General features: G+C 39.8%; 2 protein-coding genes across 4 annotated transcripts; one reads left to right on the top strand and one right to left on the bottom strand.

Moving 5' to 3' along the window:
• Positions 1-5,510: 5,510 nt before the first annotated feature.
• LOC113575124 (olfactory receptor 52K2-like) lies at positions 5,511-6,509 on the bottom strand. Its single transcript, XM_027006451.2, has one exon. The coding sequence runs from the start codon at positions 6,507-6,509 to the stop codon at positions 5,511-5,513; it is 999 nt and encodes a 332-aa protein (XP_026862252.2).
• A 1,240-nt stretch (positions 6,510-7,749) lies between these two features.
• On the top strand, positions 7,750-14,717 carry smyd4 (SET and MYND domain containing 4). Of its 3 annotated transcripts, none has more exons than XM_027006507.2 (10): positions 7,750-7,938; positions 8,122-8,266; positions 8,482-8,571; positions 8,693-9,668; positions 9,934-10,164; positions 10,407-10,576; positions 10,810-10,951; positions 11,115-11,231; positions 11,418-11,541; positions 13,899-14,717. In XM_027006507.2, exons 1-10 carry the CDS (start codon positions 7,805-7,807, stop codon positions 13,906-13,908), a joined length of 2,139 nt encoding a protein of 712 aa, XP_026862308.2. In that variant the 5' UTR covers positions 7,750-7,804; the 3' UTR covers positions 13,909-14,717. The 3 variants fall into 3 exon arrangements, with proteins under 3 accessions (XP_026862308.2, XP_026862307.2, XP_026862309.2); XM_027006506.2 differs by lacking the exon at positions 13,899-14,717 and adding an exon at positions 11,760-12,155; XM_027006508.2 differs by lacking the exon at positions 11,418-11,541.
• The last annotated feature ends 815 nt before the right edge of the window (positions 14,718-15,532 follow it).

The following is a 15,532-nucleotide window of genomic DNA, read 5'->3' as shown; positions in this document are numbered from 1 at the left end:
AGACAATCCCAAAGATATAGACTACATCTATAGCAGACCCTCCATTATATATGGATTTTAATATGATTAGATTCAGGTTACAATGCTTCACACATTTTAGGCACCAAACTGTAAGAATCAGTGATATGGCTTACTGCAAGTTACAAGCCTGTTAAAAGAAAATGTCAGTTTAGCTATGTGCACCTGTCTCTAAACCTAGACCTACCAGAGCTAAAGTGATCATTAGTTTCACATTTAACATTTACTGAATGTCATTTGGATCCATGCATGGAATCAGATCTATTTCTCTGTTAAGCCATGTGATAAGTATCCTGCACAACTGATATTCATTTTAAAGAAAAAGTTTTGCTTTTAATTTGACTTGAAGTGTCGAGTCAAGACTTGCAAGGTATCTTCACGTCTGTGTAAACATCTGTGTTCTCCTACCCTGGTAATACAGGAGCTGGGTGGTTGGGTGTATTGGGACTGCATTTTCAGTGAAAAGTCAGCTATACTTAATTTTGGTAGGTTTCCTTCAATGTGACAGCTGGCTACAGTCACACATGGACTTAAATACACAGTCATCTAAGACAAGTAACAGCTGAAACAGGTTGACAACACAAATGGGAGAAGAGTTCAGAATTCTGGGGATGCTACCCTCTTGCAGCCAGACACTATGTTGCACAGAACTCACCAACCCCAAACGCCAACCACTATGGGCACTTCCTAAAGCCATTACCTTGGAGAAATCAAGGATATCACTTACATGCACCTAAGAGGGCTCCTCTGGGCATGAAGCATAAAACATGGGTGCAATACAATAGAAATGGATCCATGCATGGAAGGAGGGCAACTTTAGAAGGAACTTTATGTACTATTTGAAGGCTGGACGAGACAAATAACATGGAAAAGACCTTAAAAACAGGGTCATTAGCATCGGCAATCAGAGGCATACGTAACAGGTGGAAAGTCAGGCCGACTGCCCTGGTTGAATCTGCATCTGCATCAGAAGCCAGTCTGCATCTGTGGCCTGTTTACTTTTTTTCTGCCAGTACAGACTTTTGGAGGCACATGTGAGTTGCATCCTATATCTGTTCACTGTGATGAAGCCAGTCATCCACAGCTGGACCAGCAAAGGAGGGTAACTTGATAGCTGGTCACATATTGAAATTTCACCAAGCCAGTAAGGGCCTGGATGAGGGAATTCTGTCCACACTTGGCCCAGGCAAGGTAGCAATTCCATTTTGGCAGATGGAATGAGGAACCTCCCAGTTCAGGCTGACTTTAATCTAAAATTGCTGACAGTCTGCTGACTGACAGCATTCAATTTCACATACTGCTCTTGGTCATGACAGAAAAGGCCACCGAAACTGATTTCTTACTGATTGAATCATACTTTGTACTCTCCTGTATGCCAGAGTTACTGCTGTCTGCACCAATTGAACCAGTGAATTGCACAGATGAGTATTTGCAATCGGCCGAACATTTGGGTGCAACCGTTTCTTCTTGCTGTGCCTGATGGATTTTCTCCAGGATCTCCCAGTGTACTGGTGCAGACATCACAGGTTCAGGATCTCCTTTATGAGGATTGCCCAAAGATCTGCTAGGCTGGCCTCTTTGTCTTCCCCTGCCGTTTTATAATGCCTCTTAAGTAAGTTCTTTCCGCTGAATTTTCCTTGCTCGGTGATTTGGACCTAAGACAGGAAGGTCCACCAAGAACTGGGACCAGTGAGAGTTCACCTAGAGGTGTTACTGGAGCAGTCCACCTAGAGCAGTTGTCACCAACCTTTTCAGGTATAAGTTCACCTTTTGAAATCTGAACAAATCAAATACGTATCGGCATAAATGCCAGGCTACTTAAAATAACAAAGCTGTGTATGTCCCCATACCCTCCAATAACATAAAATCAAACTCTTTACTTACTTCATTAAGGTACAGCTGGTCATGGTGCCACTCAGCGAGATGACACTTTAATTGTAATGTCCACAATGCAAGTTTAACTTTGAAGGCATTGTTGTTCCTAAATCCCCAATTAGCTAGTTTTAAAGATTCAAAATTAAAGATGCAGACTTCAGAATTAGTTGAAGAGAATAGCTGGTCTCGTCCTTTATTGCAAGTTAAAGATAACATGCACTTGAGGCACCCTCCGGAGAATGTCGGACAATCACAAAAAGAACCCAAATTTTTGTACAGTTGTCAGGAGTGATTATGTAATAACCCCACATTCTTTTAAATATTAGTGCTTGAAATCTCCACCATTAAATCCAAACCATATATTAGTCAATATATGGGAAATTATATTCAATACTTATACCAGTTGGAGCTTGGTACCATTACATTCTAAGAGAAGACTTCTCTTTTTTTAAAAATTACCTCATCTTGCATAAGGTTGTTTTTCTGTGCCCTCCTGTGCCTGGTGGAGAGATGATATGTCTTACACAGAGGCCTGCGGAAACCTACCCAGAATCCTTTGCAGAGGAGTCATGTGTGACAGGTCTCTGTCCTTTCCCTGCAATTCCAATTTGTGGCCTATAAGATCTGGATAGGAGATTTCCCTTTTCTTAATCTTTTCTAAGATTTCCCTTTCCCAGAGAAACAGGGCAGGAGTGAGGTACTATAGATGCTTCTACACGTTGGACCAGAATGGAAGGGAATTCCAGTATTTAGCTGTCACCTCACCGAGACCACAGTAATCTATGCATGGCTGCAGGCCACCATCTTATTTTAAAGAAAAAGAAAAAAGAAACAAGGAATTAAATAAACTCTTTCCCAATAATCTCGCTGATGTATACTTCCATGGATGCAGTTTGGTTGAGTGATAGTGAGTAGATATGAGAACCCAGGCAAGCTACATCAGGTAGTAGTAGAGCAGTGGTGGTGAGTGAGGTGGACGTTCGGTTGCCTACTACTTACTGTGCTTCTGCGTTTCTGCAAGCCCTTGGTACTCTGAACTGATAGCTTCGTCACCCTGCTCCCCGGCTCTCACTGGAAGTGGCCGTGCACTGGAGCTGGAGCTAGCACTCTTGGCACCTTGTTGACCAAACTACAGTCTCCTTGGAGATTCAGAAGAACCACAGATTCTGGCCCAGTGTGCAATGACGTGGTGAGTCAATGATATGTAAGCAAGGTCTTGATCTCATTATGAAGATCTTGGCACAAAGCAAAAATGAGTGCATGCTCATTCCTTTTGTTTGCAGGTGCCAAAGTATAAAATTTGAGGGTACATTCAGACATGGGAGAGCTACACTGCATGAGGCAGCTCATGTGCTGTCCTGACTCCAGAATGCTGGTGCACAAGCATTTTAATGACAAATACAAACAAAATCAAGGGACTAAAAGTAACAAGACAGAATGACTAGATGAGGTAAACAGATGTTAAGAGCTATAAACACACTAGTGCAGGTATAGACAATGCACAGGTGTAAAGGTTTTCTTTCTCATGCATCAATTATCTCTTTCCCATACATTCAACCCTCCTTATATTAGTTACAAAGTCTTCCATTATGTTTACATAATTATATTGCTCTCTCAGTTGACTTTAAGCAAACCCCTTTTATAACTCTTGGCTCTTTTTACCACTATGTTCCTCTTTTTTTGCTACGTTTCCCACACCATTCCATGTGCAGATATGATCAGCGGGTGGAATCTGTGTGATTATGCTGATTTTTGTGACCATGCCACTATCTATAAGTGAACACATGGTATTAAAATATCATGGCCCCCGATTACATCGATTCATGAAATTTAACATGAAGAAAATTTAAAAATATGTAATAAGGCATAGGCTTATAGGACTTGTTACAATGCCTCAGATTATAATCAACCCTTTGATGAGAGCTGACTTGTTATTCAAGGTGGGCAATGTGGGTAATCACTTTACTGGGGTCATAACATTAATAACGTTTCATTAATAAGCTCACCTCCAGAGGGCGCAACAGTAACTACTGGCATCTCAGGGCGCTGGCCTCCCCTGTTATATCTCTTGCTTTATGACGGACACCTTGTTGTTCAACCGGTGTCATTTCTTTTTTAAAAATAGCCAATTAATGGCTCACTTGGCAGCTTTGGAGAACAACTTGAAATGTCTGTGCCAAAGATGTCAACCAAAGAGAAAGCAGTAGCAACGACTCACAGGTACCTGAGACCTATATAGGCAAGTTTATATCCCTTCTAGATTATTTTAGGGTTTTAATTCATATGTAGGTAATAGGGCACAGTATGAGCAAAAATGTGATTACATTCTATGTATGGCAATTTACTTATAATGTATTAAAACTCACTAGTGAACCTTTGATGTGTCAAGGTTAAAGCTTTGCTTGCTTTTTCACCATATTTCAGTCAGTTTGCCAATCACCAACCACCAAATAGCTAGCTCTCACCTGTCATATCACAGCTATCAACCAGGGAGGATGTAGGCAAACGCATGCTTCTTCTAAGACATGCGAATACAGTATGCCTGAAGATGATAAATCAGGCAGTTTCAGCTTTTGAGCTTTCTGGACCTTTCCACGGGCAGAAAGCTACTCTTGGAGTGAATAATATTAACAATGTTTGAAAATACTCTAGACATTTTACCTTATTTTTTAATCATACTCTATGGGCAGTGGCAATCACTGTTCCCCAAACAGCAAGGATAACTACCAACCAAATTAATGACTTATTTATTTGCACATAGATGATTTGTTTCATAATTCCCTTTTTATGTATTTAAATTGAAATAAATGACATTCCATATGTGATATGAAGTAATTCAAAGTCAAATTTATTTATATAGCACTTTTTACAACACATGTTGTCACAAAGCAGCTTTACAAACATATGGGTCCATATAACTAATGGCAATGAAAAACTCGCTGGGCAGGATTAAGGAAGAAACCTTTGGAGGACACATTAATAGAGGTTACCTGAATCTTACCAATTATTCGTATTGCTGCCTCAAATATCGATATTCAACACTTTTTTTTTTTATAGAAAACATGCTTTGTGTTATTGCTTTTGCCCAGCGGTTAATGCAAGTGTTTTAACCAAGTTTAAGGTAGGACATGACAGGCTCGACTAGGCTATGATATACAGTAGCATATTATAAAACTTGCCTTAGGATGGGTTTATCGGAACGTAGCCCCATCGTCTGTACCCATGTGTACGACTTAATCATCACCATCACTGATTGTCTAAATAAATTAGTATCCCAAATAAACAAAAACAACAAAAAATAATGCTATATCAAAAGCTTAGTATATAACACTCAGTGTTATTCCCTTCCTTTGTGTCAATGTTGTCTCTTGGCAACATATCCAAAAATGTTTTTATATGTTTTTTATTTTAATATTTGGGTCCATTTTAAACAAGAAAAGTGAATCAAACATTTTGTAAACATTGCTCTCAGAGATAGAGTGAAATAGTGGGTTGAAGTTGCCTTAGGACTAGATATTCTTCAAAATAATTGTGAAAAGCATCATAACTGCAGGAGGTCATTATAATTATTCTTGTAGTGTCTACCACTTCAGGCCTAAAAACATCCCTTTTCAGTTTCACTTGCACTTTTTGTGAAGTGGATAAACAAGGTATCTTTTAATGACGCAAATCCTTTCAAAGACAAAATAAACCCTGTTTCTGAGTTTTTTGGTTTTTAGTGAGTAGATAATGGGGTTTGCAAAAGGTGGGATGCAGGAAGACAACGACAAACCAGCTATTCTCACATCTTGGTTCAACCCTAATCGGAAATATCCTAAAATAGAAATAACCAGCATGGGAATATAAAAAACAGTCACAAGCATAAGGTGCTCTGTGCATGTGGCAAGTGCCTTAAACCTGCTCTGGACACTTTTCATTCGAAATACAGCAATTAAGATGCATGTATATGTCAGAACTATGAAGCTCAGTGGCACAAGAAGCTCAACCAAGACTAAGACCGTGGCGTAGGTCCACTGCACTGAAGTATTATTACAAGCTAGCCGGAAAATTGGTGCATAGTCACAGAAATAGCTGTTCACCTGAAGTGAATTACAGAAAGACAGGTAAATCAAACTTACAAGACATCCCATTGCGACACTAATGCTCAATACATATGTTGCAATTATAATAGAAATCATGGTGGTGGTAGTGTTAATGACATTCTGTCTCAGGGGAAAACATATTGCAATTAACCTGTCAAAGGCAAGTACAGCAAGGGAATGTGATTCAAGTGATATAAAGGCAATATATATAAACATTTGCATTAAGCACAATTTAATTTCTATAAAAGTGTCCTTGAAAATACAGATTTTAATCATGGCGGGGATGAGAGAGGTGCTGATGAGAAGGTCAACTACTGCTAAGTTCCCAAGTGCAATGAACTTAGGATAATGCAACTGATGGTCAATACAAATGACACAAATAACAAAACAGTTAAACACAGTGGTGAGGATATAAAGCACAGTTAAGAAAATGACATATGCATTTGCATAAGGCAAAGAGTTGAGACCAATGATATAAAAGCCTGGTAGATGAATAAGGGTGTTATTTTCAAATACATTTTTGGGATTCTGCATAGCCACTTGTTCTGTTCTTGCTCAGAGGCACTCCAGTTTGCTGTGAAAGTTCAGAAATATTTTTACCCATTGAATGCCATATAGGCAATTAATTACACACATGTAGAGACATATTTCCAGGTACAGTTTATCACTGGACTAAATAATATAATGAAAAATTACATGATATGTCATGATATGTGTCCAGAAAACCAGCCCCAACTGGTCCCACTGTTCTGTACAGTTCCAAGTGTTCCCTGTTCCAGCACGCCTGACCCAGTTCAGTAGTTACTTATAAACTGTTTAGAGTCGGTTCAGGTGTGCAGGGAAGACATCAGACTAAGCACACTCCTGATAACCCCTAGATACCACAAATTGTTTTGAATATATAAAACATAGAATGAGAGCTTTTTTAAAAATCACATAACTACATATCTACTAGGACAGCAGAATGTTGGTATTTGCATACTTACATCTTTTGAAAGCTATAGAGACCACAAAGAATGCTGTCTTAGTTGTTACTGGAGAAGTTACCACACAGAGATGTGGTGCCCTAAAATACAATAGCTCAACCTTCTTTGGAAATATATGCCACAGTTTACCCCAGAGATGTCATTATAATGCAAATAACTTCAATTCTCTGGATGGAAAACACATTCATTATTGTGAACATAATTTACTGATGTGAGATTATTTATGCACTGTAGATGACTGTAGCCAATTATCTTATTTGTCTGCTCATATTTTTGTGGATCCATATTTAAGCAGCTATTATCATTGTCTTGCAGCTGCATATGTTAGGAAGACAATAATGTGTGCAGCTATATACACTGAATAACATTATTAAGTACATCCGGTTAAAAAAGAGCAAAAAGACAATGAAATGACTATGCTAGTAGTAACCTAAAGGGAGAAAATAACTTAGATGTAATTATATATGCAACGAATTCAGATAATATTCAGTTAATATTTTGAATTGTGGGAGCTGTAATTTTGTTTAATACTTGTAAATACATGCTGATCCATTATAAATGCATCTTTCCATAAACTAAAAACTCTGAAAGAAACGTCAATCAACCGGATTGTAAAAGCTCCTCTGTGAATTTTAATATTTTTTGAAACTAATGTAACCTAGACTGCAAAAAAAATCGAAAAACATATTCGAAATGTTGAATAGTCGGTAATAAAGTTAGACTGGCTCTGCTTGTATTTTGAAATGTTGCGCTTAGTACTTCATCGAAAGTTACGTTACTTCCCGGAAATGCAGACTGGAAAATAATAGCAGAAATATTTAGCAAATATTGCTGTGCAGCTAAATGGATCTCCCCTGCCCAGAGTGGATGAAACATGTTGAAGAAAAATGGACTCGACTAGGATCTGCGAAAAGAGAGAGCTTTTCTCTCTTGGCTGACATAGACGAGATATACCGCTACGGACAGTCACAAGTAAAGTTAGTAGCTGGCTAAATTATAGGCCTGTGTATTGAGCTGTCTTGTCTATTCCATCTTCACATTCTGCATTACATTTTCACCTTATTTAGCTGATGTGTTATTTTTGCTTGATTATGGTCTTTTCTAGTAAGATAAAGATTTTGTTCTCTTATACTATTTTAACATATTTATTTACATTGTAGGCAAGATGATGTTGAAGTTTTGTTACGAATTTCTGAGAGGTACGATGGGAATAAATGTGCAGAATCTGCAACTAGGTGTAGGGAGCAAGGTAACCGTAGCTTTAAACTGAAGGACTACAAGTCTGCTGCACTATATTACTCTAAGGTAAGGAAAGCGACAGTTCTATCTGAAAGTAATGGAACCAAACCTATAATCTTAATTGTTTCCATGCACCACATCATTGTCACTGATGATTCGAATTTGACTAATATCTGGGGCTGAACTTATGTAAGCCATAGCATAGAATTCCTTTAAACCAACCCTTAGTTAAACAAAAGTTTATTTGCATCTTATATTATTACTTGTTTATTGTATTCCAGGGTGTGAGTTATGCTGGAAATAAAACAGAACAGCTGTCTTTATGCTATGCCAATCGCTCAGCTGCCCTCTTCCACCTTGGCCTCTACAAAGTGAGAATCTTTTTCACTTTTAAGTCATTTGTGATTTATATTTTTTGGGGTCCATAGCTTTAATTTTTTGTTGTTGTTTGTGTATCCGAGCAAGGTATCCATTGCTGTGTCTGTGATTTAGGAATGCCTGGAGGACATCCAAAGGGCTTTGGACGAAGGCTATCCTAGTCGCCTGCAGTGCAAACTCACAAACAGGCACACACAGTGTGTGAATAAGCTTCAAAAGCATGAACTGTGTAACGCATCATCGCTGAAGCAGCATACACCACAGACTGATGAGAAGAAGAATAGTATTACCGAACTGTCAGCTGCCGTGTCTGTACACTTCACACCTGAGAAAGGTCGCCACTTGCTGGTAGCAGAGAATAAGTCTGCCGGAGAAGTAGTGGTTGAGGACGAGGCTTTCAGCCTTGTTCTTATACCTAGTGATGAACAGCACATGAAGGCCCACGTATTCGGAACACAACACATACATTGCCATCACTGCCTGCTTCAAACATTGAGCCCTGTGCCGTGTCAAGACTGCAGCTATGCCTGCTACTGTGGACCTACATGCAGGAGGGAGGCATGGAGGCAGTACCACCGCTGGGAGTGCCCATCTGGCTCGCAGCTGCTTACCCTGGGGGTGTTGGCACATCTGGCCTTGCGAGTGGCATTAAAGGCTGGGCTGAAGGAGGTCCAAAGGGCAAGAGAGAGTCATAACAACAGTGAGGCAAGCAACAGTGAATCTGGCTCCTGTGGAGAAAGTTATCTGGGCTCACTGTCTGAGCAGAGTAAAGGAGTCTCTCCAGTGTCAAGATGTTCCGAGTGTTCTGAGCATTCAAGTTGCTATCATGGCAGATTGTACTTGGGCATCTATAGCTTATTACCACATGTGCTTCAACACCCCCCCAGCTTACGCTTCCTGTTGGCTCTCACCATGGCAACGCTCTGTCAGAGTATGAAAGACGTGGGACCAGAAACATGGTCATGTAATGAACAGGAAGGAGGAAACAGACACGAGTGGCCTGACCAGAGCATGCTGGGAGCTGTAGCTCTGAGACACATGATGCAACTGCGATGTAATGCTCAGGCTGTGACAGCAATCAGAGATAAAGGTCAGCTGTAACTCTTCTTTATTCATAAAATGCATGAAGTCTCGTTTCAGAGGTTTAGTTCTTGAAGGTACATAAGAGCAGAGGTTCTCAGGCAGGTCCGCACTTTTGTTCTCTTCCACTCCCAGCAAACCTGAAAAAGGCGTCTGCAGGCCTTTACTTGGCCAGGCAATGGAATGAAACAAAAATAAAGACCCGCCGAGGGCCTTCGAAAACTGTACATAATCATTCTAACTTAAGACGACATGTGGATCACTTTTTCTCCCAGAGGACAGCAGTCTAGCAGTGCAGTCCAGCAGGGAGGTCCGCCTCGCCACTGCATTGTTCCCCATTCTCAGTCTGCTCAACCACTCCTGCTGCCCCAACACGAGCATCTCTTTCCATCTGGGTCTCAGTTCGGCCGAGCCAAGTTCTCTGGGTTCCTCTACTCCAGGTGTTGCAGTAAGCATACGAACGTGTAGAGACGTTGAGGCAGGACAGGAGCTGTTGCACTGCTATGGTAAGGACTGGTGAATTCAGTCTTTCTGAAAACCAGTTATTTAAACTTAGCAGAACACAATGACAAAAATACGAGTTACCTTTACTGACATAGACCTGAACTGAAAAAGACTAGGCTAAATAAAGAATGGGTGAAAGTCATAGCATCGCATTTTCAAAGAGCAGCAAAATATTTGAGTGTTTTTATGCCATTTATTCTGTCCTTTATGAATGTACCCAGGTCATCTTGTCCTCCTCCCTCAGGCCCTCACTATAGCAGGATGGATGTTAGGAAGCGACAGCACCTCCTGCTGGAGCAGTACTTCTTCCAGTGCCACTGTGACACTTGTGCTCTGGAGCTGGCTGATGGAACTGGTACATTACCATCAGCATTCAGCAAGCTCAGGTGTGAAAGCTGTGGAAGCTCTCTTCAGGTAACATTCCAGCACAGAGTGCCCCTTGTTTGATGTAATGAAATACTTGTTGCTGTTGTTGTTGTTGTTGGTAAGCAGAGATCATCCATTTGTTCATGCACTTACAACAAAAATGCTTTATATTAATAATAATGCCCATATTAAAATGTGTTGGCCAATATAACAGTTATTTTTGTACAGGTTATCTACTGCAGCTTTAAAGAGATCATCTGGAGCCCTTCTTGTAATTTCAGATGGGTACAGATACAGATGTGCATGTATGCTCACAGTCATCCTGTCCTCGTCGAACCACAAATACAGAAATGCAGAGAAAGCTTCAGGCCCTACGGCAGCTCTTAGACCAAGCTTTGGAACTCATGGAGAAGCAGAGAGCAGGTGAGGGAGCTAATGCGTGGTAGGGAAGGTTTAACCTAATCTTTCAAAGGAATAAAGAAATCCATTTAAATCCATTTAAATGTGCCTTGATGTCTAAAAATAAGTTGGCAGTTTGAAATGGATTAGATTTTGAAAGCACAAATTGTTTCGCTCTGCCCGTTAGATGGGGCATTGCAGATGTTACAGGAAGCAACCAGTCACGCAGACCACTTCTTAATGAAGACTCACCCCCTGCAAGGGGAGCTGGCTGATGCAACTGCACGTGCATATGCCTCCTCAGGTGAGGAGAGCACTCTGCAGATCGGGCTTTCCCCTTTTAAATAAGCTCGAATCGTTGACGTTTTTCCATCATCTCATAGGAACCTCGAATTTTTAATACTGGATTTAAAACATGCTGCAAGGAATTGTGTGTATGCATGAATGTTTGTGAAGGCAACACACATGACCGAGCTTGTCTGGCATTCAGGGGACTGGAGACAAGCTGCATGGCATTTGAAACGCAGTCTTGCTGCTGTTCGTTCCCAGTACGGGGAGGACAGTTTGGAGCTGGGACGGCAGCTCTTTAAATTGACACAGTTGCATTTTAATGGGTAAGGCACTTCAACACTGTTCAGAAGCAATTTTTCTTACGGCCCAAGCTTTATTGTGCATGGTGCAAACCAGTTTGCTGTTATTTGCCTGTGTCTTTAAGATCTTCTGAGTATGAATTAACCCTCTGTAGTTTAAGTTTAAATATCATACTTCTTTAAACATATAGCAAGGGGCTGTTTTGTTTTTTTGTCATGAATTGCTGCTTTGAACCCTGCAGAGGAGATGGACAGTCTGCTCTGTCAGTGATTCCCTTGGCACGCCGTCTTCTGTCCCTGCACTGTGACCCTCACTGTGAGGAGCTAGAGGAGCTGAAGGACATGGAAGCCTGTCTGCATGGAACCGGCTGATATTTAAAAACATGCCTATTCACAGCTTTAGCAACGCTTTGCTTTGTTTTTCAGCTTTGCTGTTTTATTTGTAAGAGTAGTGATGGGTGTTTATGGATGTGTTTTTGATACTTTTGTGAATAAATGTAATGATCTGTTTTGTGTTTTTTTTTAACTGATACTGTTAACACAGTGCAGTTGCATCAGATCTGACCACCCTGTGAAGACTGCTTTTATGCCCCCTTCAACCAACAGGGGGCAGTCTTTATTAAACTTGCTTACTCTTACTCTAGGCCTGATTGTTTATCAACCGTCTAAAAACCACTTCTTAGATCCTTTCTAAAAGCCTGAAAGGAAAAAATGTCACACTGTAGTGTGTTCCAGGAGGGAGGTTATGAAGCTTTGTGCATCCACTCTAAGCAGGGAGTAGGGGCTTCAGAACAATAATGATGTCACGGTTTTATATTACACAGAGCTGCAAAAATAAAAGTGCTATGGATTCAACACAATCAACTCAGAAGTTTCATACAGGAAAAATGTAATAAAAAAAACAATAGCATCACTTGTCTACATATCCTAATTAAATAGCCTAGACTAGAGGCTAATGCATATATTACTGAAATTGAAGGAAAAAAATGAAATATAAATATTTATCTCTTTTGCTGTTTTGCATAGTAGGCTAACGTACTGATGCTGTGGAACTGATTTTGTTGAAGAAATGCAGTGTCATCTGTGAGCGGGGCGATAGTTTTATGTGTGCCATGTATGACTGCCACTAGCAAATTCAGGGAAACCAGTGGCTTGTGCTGAGTGGTGGATAAATTAATGAATTATCATGTCAGGCATCAAAGTTTGATTTTTGAATCTTGAAACTGTTAGATATGACTATTGCTATGACAATCTAAATTTCAGATTGCTGAGTTAGTGTTGCTAGTTTAACAGAAGAATTTAAGGATATTTAAGAGCTACATGGTTAAACACAATAAATCAGAATGATCAGAAGGAAGAAGATTAATTCCTCAGTTTCATTTTGGCTTGTTTTGTATAACGTATACTTTGCCTGTTTTCCAGCCTGATTTCCTAGAAATAGCGGAGTGTCTCTGTTTAAGACTGTTCAAAGTGATAGAATTATTGTCATCTTACGATGATCTTTATGCTATGGATCCTTTGGGAAAACAGAATTTATCCACTAATATTTAAGAGCTTCCGAGTTAAACACAATCAGTCAGAATCATAATGATCTACTCAATTCTCTTTTCTCAGAGTCTCTTCTGTCAGGCTCACTAAATCGGTTTGCAGGTACTATTTATTTGCATTGACGCTGACTTCCTCCCTCAGGTGGGAATGTGCCAAATTGCATTCATTCAGGGAAACTGGCAAAACAGACAAATGTGCTATTTTTCTCTTTTGAAAGACCCTATTTTCTATAATCCTGTTACGTGCTTGAAGAGTTTTGTTTTTTGTTTTGTTTTGTTGGTTTTTTTTGCTGGTGTTATCAAATTTGCATGTATTTTTGAATGTGCAAACTTTTATCAAATCATGGCCTCTGTGAAAAGAAGGGGCTTAATGTTATAAATGCCAGCCTGTGAACACCAAATTTCTCACACTTTATTGGTCATAAACACTGTCTTTACCAAGAGGATGATGCTACAGTCTAGACAAGGAACCAAGAGTTTTCTGATCCATTCAATTCAAGGAAACAACTAATCTGATCCTATTAATTGGTCATAAACACTATCCTCAAATTTGTGGTAGACCCACTTTAAGATAAGTTAAACCATACCCATATTTTTAAATGAGGAGCAGTAAAGTAAACCTTTTTACTTTATTTGTCGATTACAAGTTCATCCTTTTGGCATCAAGTAGTACTCAGGACAGTTAAGATGTTGGAGTAATCTGGTCTTCCTTTGTTCTTTTTACTGCATTTTTTATTGTTTTTTAGAGCATTTTTAGTTTTTTTTGTAGTGCCTTAAGTTTCTTTAAGCGGCTTCTTCATCCTCCATGTGATCAAGACACTTTTTCCGCTACAGGCCCAGGTGAAAATCCTTCTGGAGTGCTACTCATTATGCAGGCTTTTATGTAGGAGGCACACAGATCCAATGCTGAGGATCAGTTGAACATGGATGTATTAAATCCTGCTAGACTGTGGCAAGATTGCCTATCCCTGCAGTGGGCCATAAGGAAGAATATGAGTTCATCTATTTCATTTTGCTATCTTTTGTATACTGTACTCTAACTACCCAGAGCCTGTTTTCCTAGACATGTCATAGTGTCTGTTTAAGAGGGTACATAGTGATAGAAATTTTTTATTTTTTTTTTGCGCCATATTTTGTGCTATGGATCCTTTGGGAAAACAGAACTTTGCCACTACCTGAGTATCTGATATAGTGGTATTGCTACACACCCCCACTCCCAAAATAGAAATGGAGCAGAAAACAGTGTATTCAGTAGGAAAATCCAATTATCCAGAATGCATGTGTTATGCATTCTTAGCAGAGTAAATCTTACATTAGTCAGTGAATACTTCCTGTGGCATACACACTGCTGGTCCCTTACAGTTTGTCACATTGTACATTAAATGATGGCATTTGGCAGTGCTGGTTGGCCCATCTTGGTGATTCAGTGTCCTGATTCGTGCATGTTAGAGCAGGTTAAAAAATTCCTGTTAAGGAAGAAGGTCCTTAGAGATTAAATTTAAGATCCACTGACATAACTCATATCAATTATTAGGTTTTGCAGGATGTGGCTTATATTTACAGCATATATTTACAGTCAAAACCAAGACTCTAAACAGCTGTACGATGCTTGGAGTAAATCTTTCATGTCTGAATAAAAGTGTAGAACACTAAGCACTCTGTGCATTTCTTTTATCTGTAATACTCCAGTGGAAAGGGACAGAATCAACTTGTGCTGATAAGTTTGCCAACATTATGCAACCTCATAGATCTTTCCTGTACCCAGCTAAATGAGGACAACTGTTACATGCCTCTACTCTGAACACATGATGGTGATCGAGAGACAGTATGATAACCCAGCATGAAGTCCAGTGACCTGCTGCAGATTAGTGGATATTTATGGTGTTTATCAGTGCCATTTCTTTTCTATTGGTTGCTTTCATCCTCTGTTCAAGGCTCCTGTACCGGTAAATCTGTGTAACAGTCAGTGACTAACGTGATTATGAAGCTCAGGGGGATATGTACTGTGCCGTGACCTCTCACTCTCATTCAGGTCTCGAAACAGGCAAGAAAAAAGCAGCAACACCCTTCAATGATAACTGACTTACTACACTTGCTATTATTAATGCCGATTCAACATCCTGTAATTTAGAATTAATAATGTATCTTCTAATTACATATCCCGAAGATTATATATTGACTAGAAATAGTCATAGTGCAATGAATTCATCACAAGTGACCTCAGTATAGTAAGAGATTTAGCCTACTGCTCATCCTCCTACACACATGGGTTCCCTAGTCTCGTTACTGTCAGTGAGGGTATTCCTGTATTGACAACAATCCCCTGTAGATTTCACGACCACATATACTGTCTGCATGGAATAAGACAAACACAGTTGCACAGATGCCTTCCTGCGTCCTTGCATGCAGCATTCACTTACAGAACAGAGATCAGAGCTTTGAGATCAGAGACAGGGGAAAAGATATAT

This window comes from Electrophorus electricus, chromosome 17 (assembly GCF_013358815.1).
Source record: "Electrophorus electricus isolate fEleEle1 chromosome 17, fEleEle1.pri, whole genome shotgun sequence".
Lineage (NCBI taxonomy): Eukaryota > Metazoa > Chordata > Actinopteri > Gymnotiformes > Gymnotidae > Electrophorus > Electrophorus electricus.
This window is presented reverse-complemented; position numbering and strand designations above follow the sequence as displayed.

Bases quoted from the DNA above. Each gene is read 5' to 3' on its own strand.
- LOC113575124 (XM_027006451.2), bottom strand. From the start codon at position 6,509: ATGCAGAATCCCAAAAATGTATTTGAAAATAACACCCTTATTCATCTA.
- smyd4 (XM_027006506.2), top strand. From the start codon at position 7,805: ATGGATCTCCCCTGCCCAGAGTGGATGAAACATGTTGAAGAAAAATGG. The intron at 8,267-8,481 runs GTAAGGAAAGCG...ATTGTATTCCAG, and splicing joins CTGCACTATATTACTCTAAG to GGTGTGAGTTATGCTGGAAA. The intron at 10,165-10,406 runs GTAAGGACTGGT...CTCCTCCCTCAG, and splicing joins GGAGCTGTTGCACTGCTATG to GCCCTCACTATAGCAGGATG.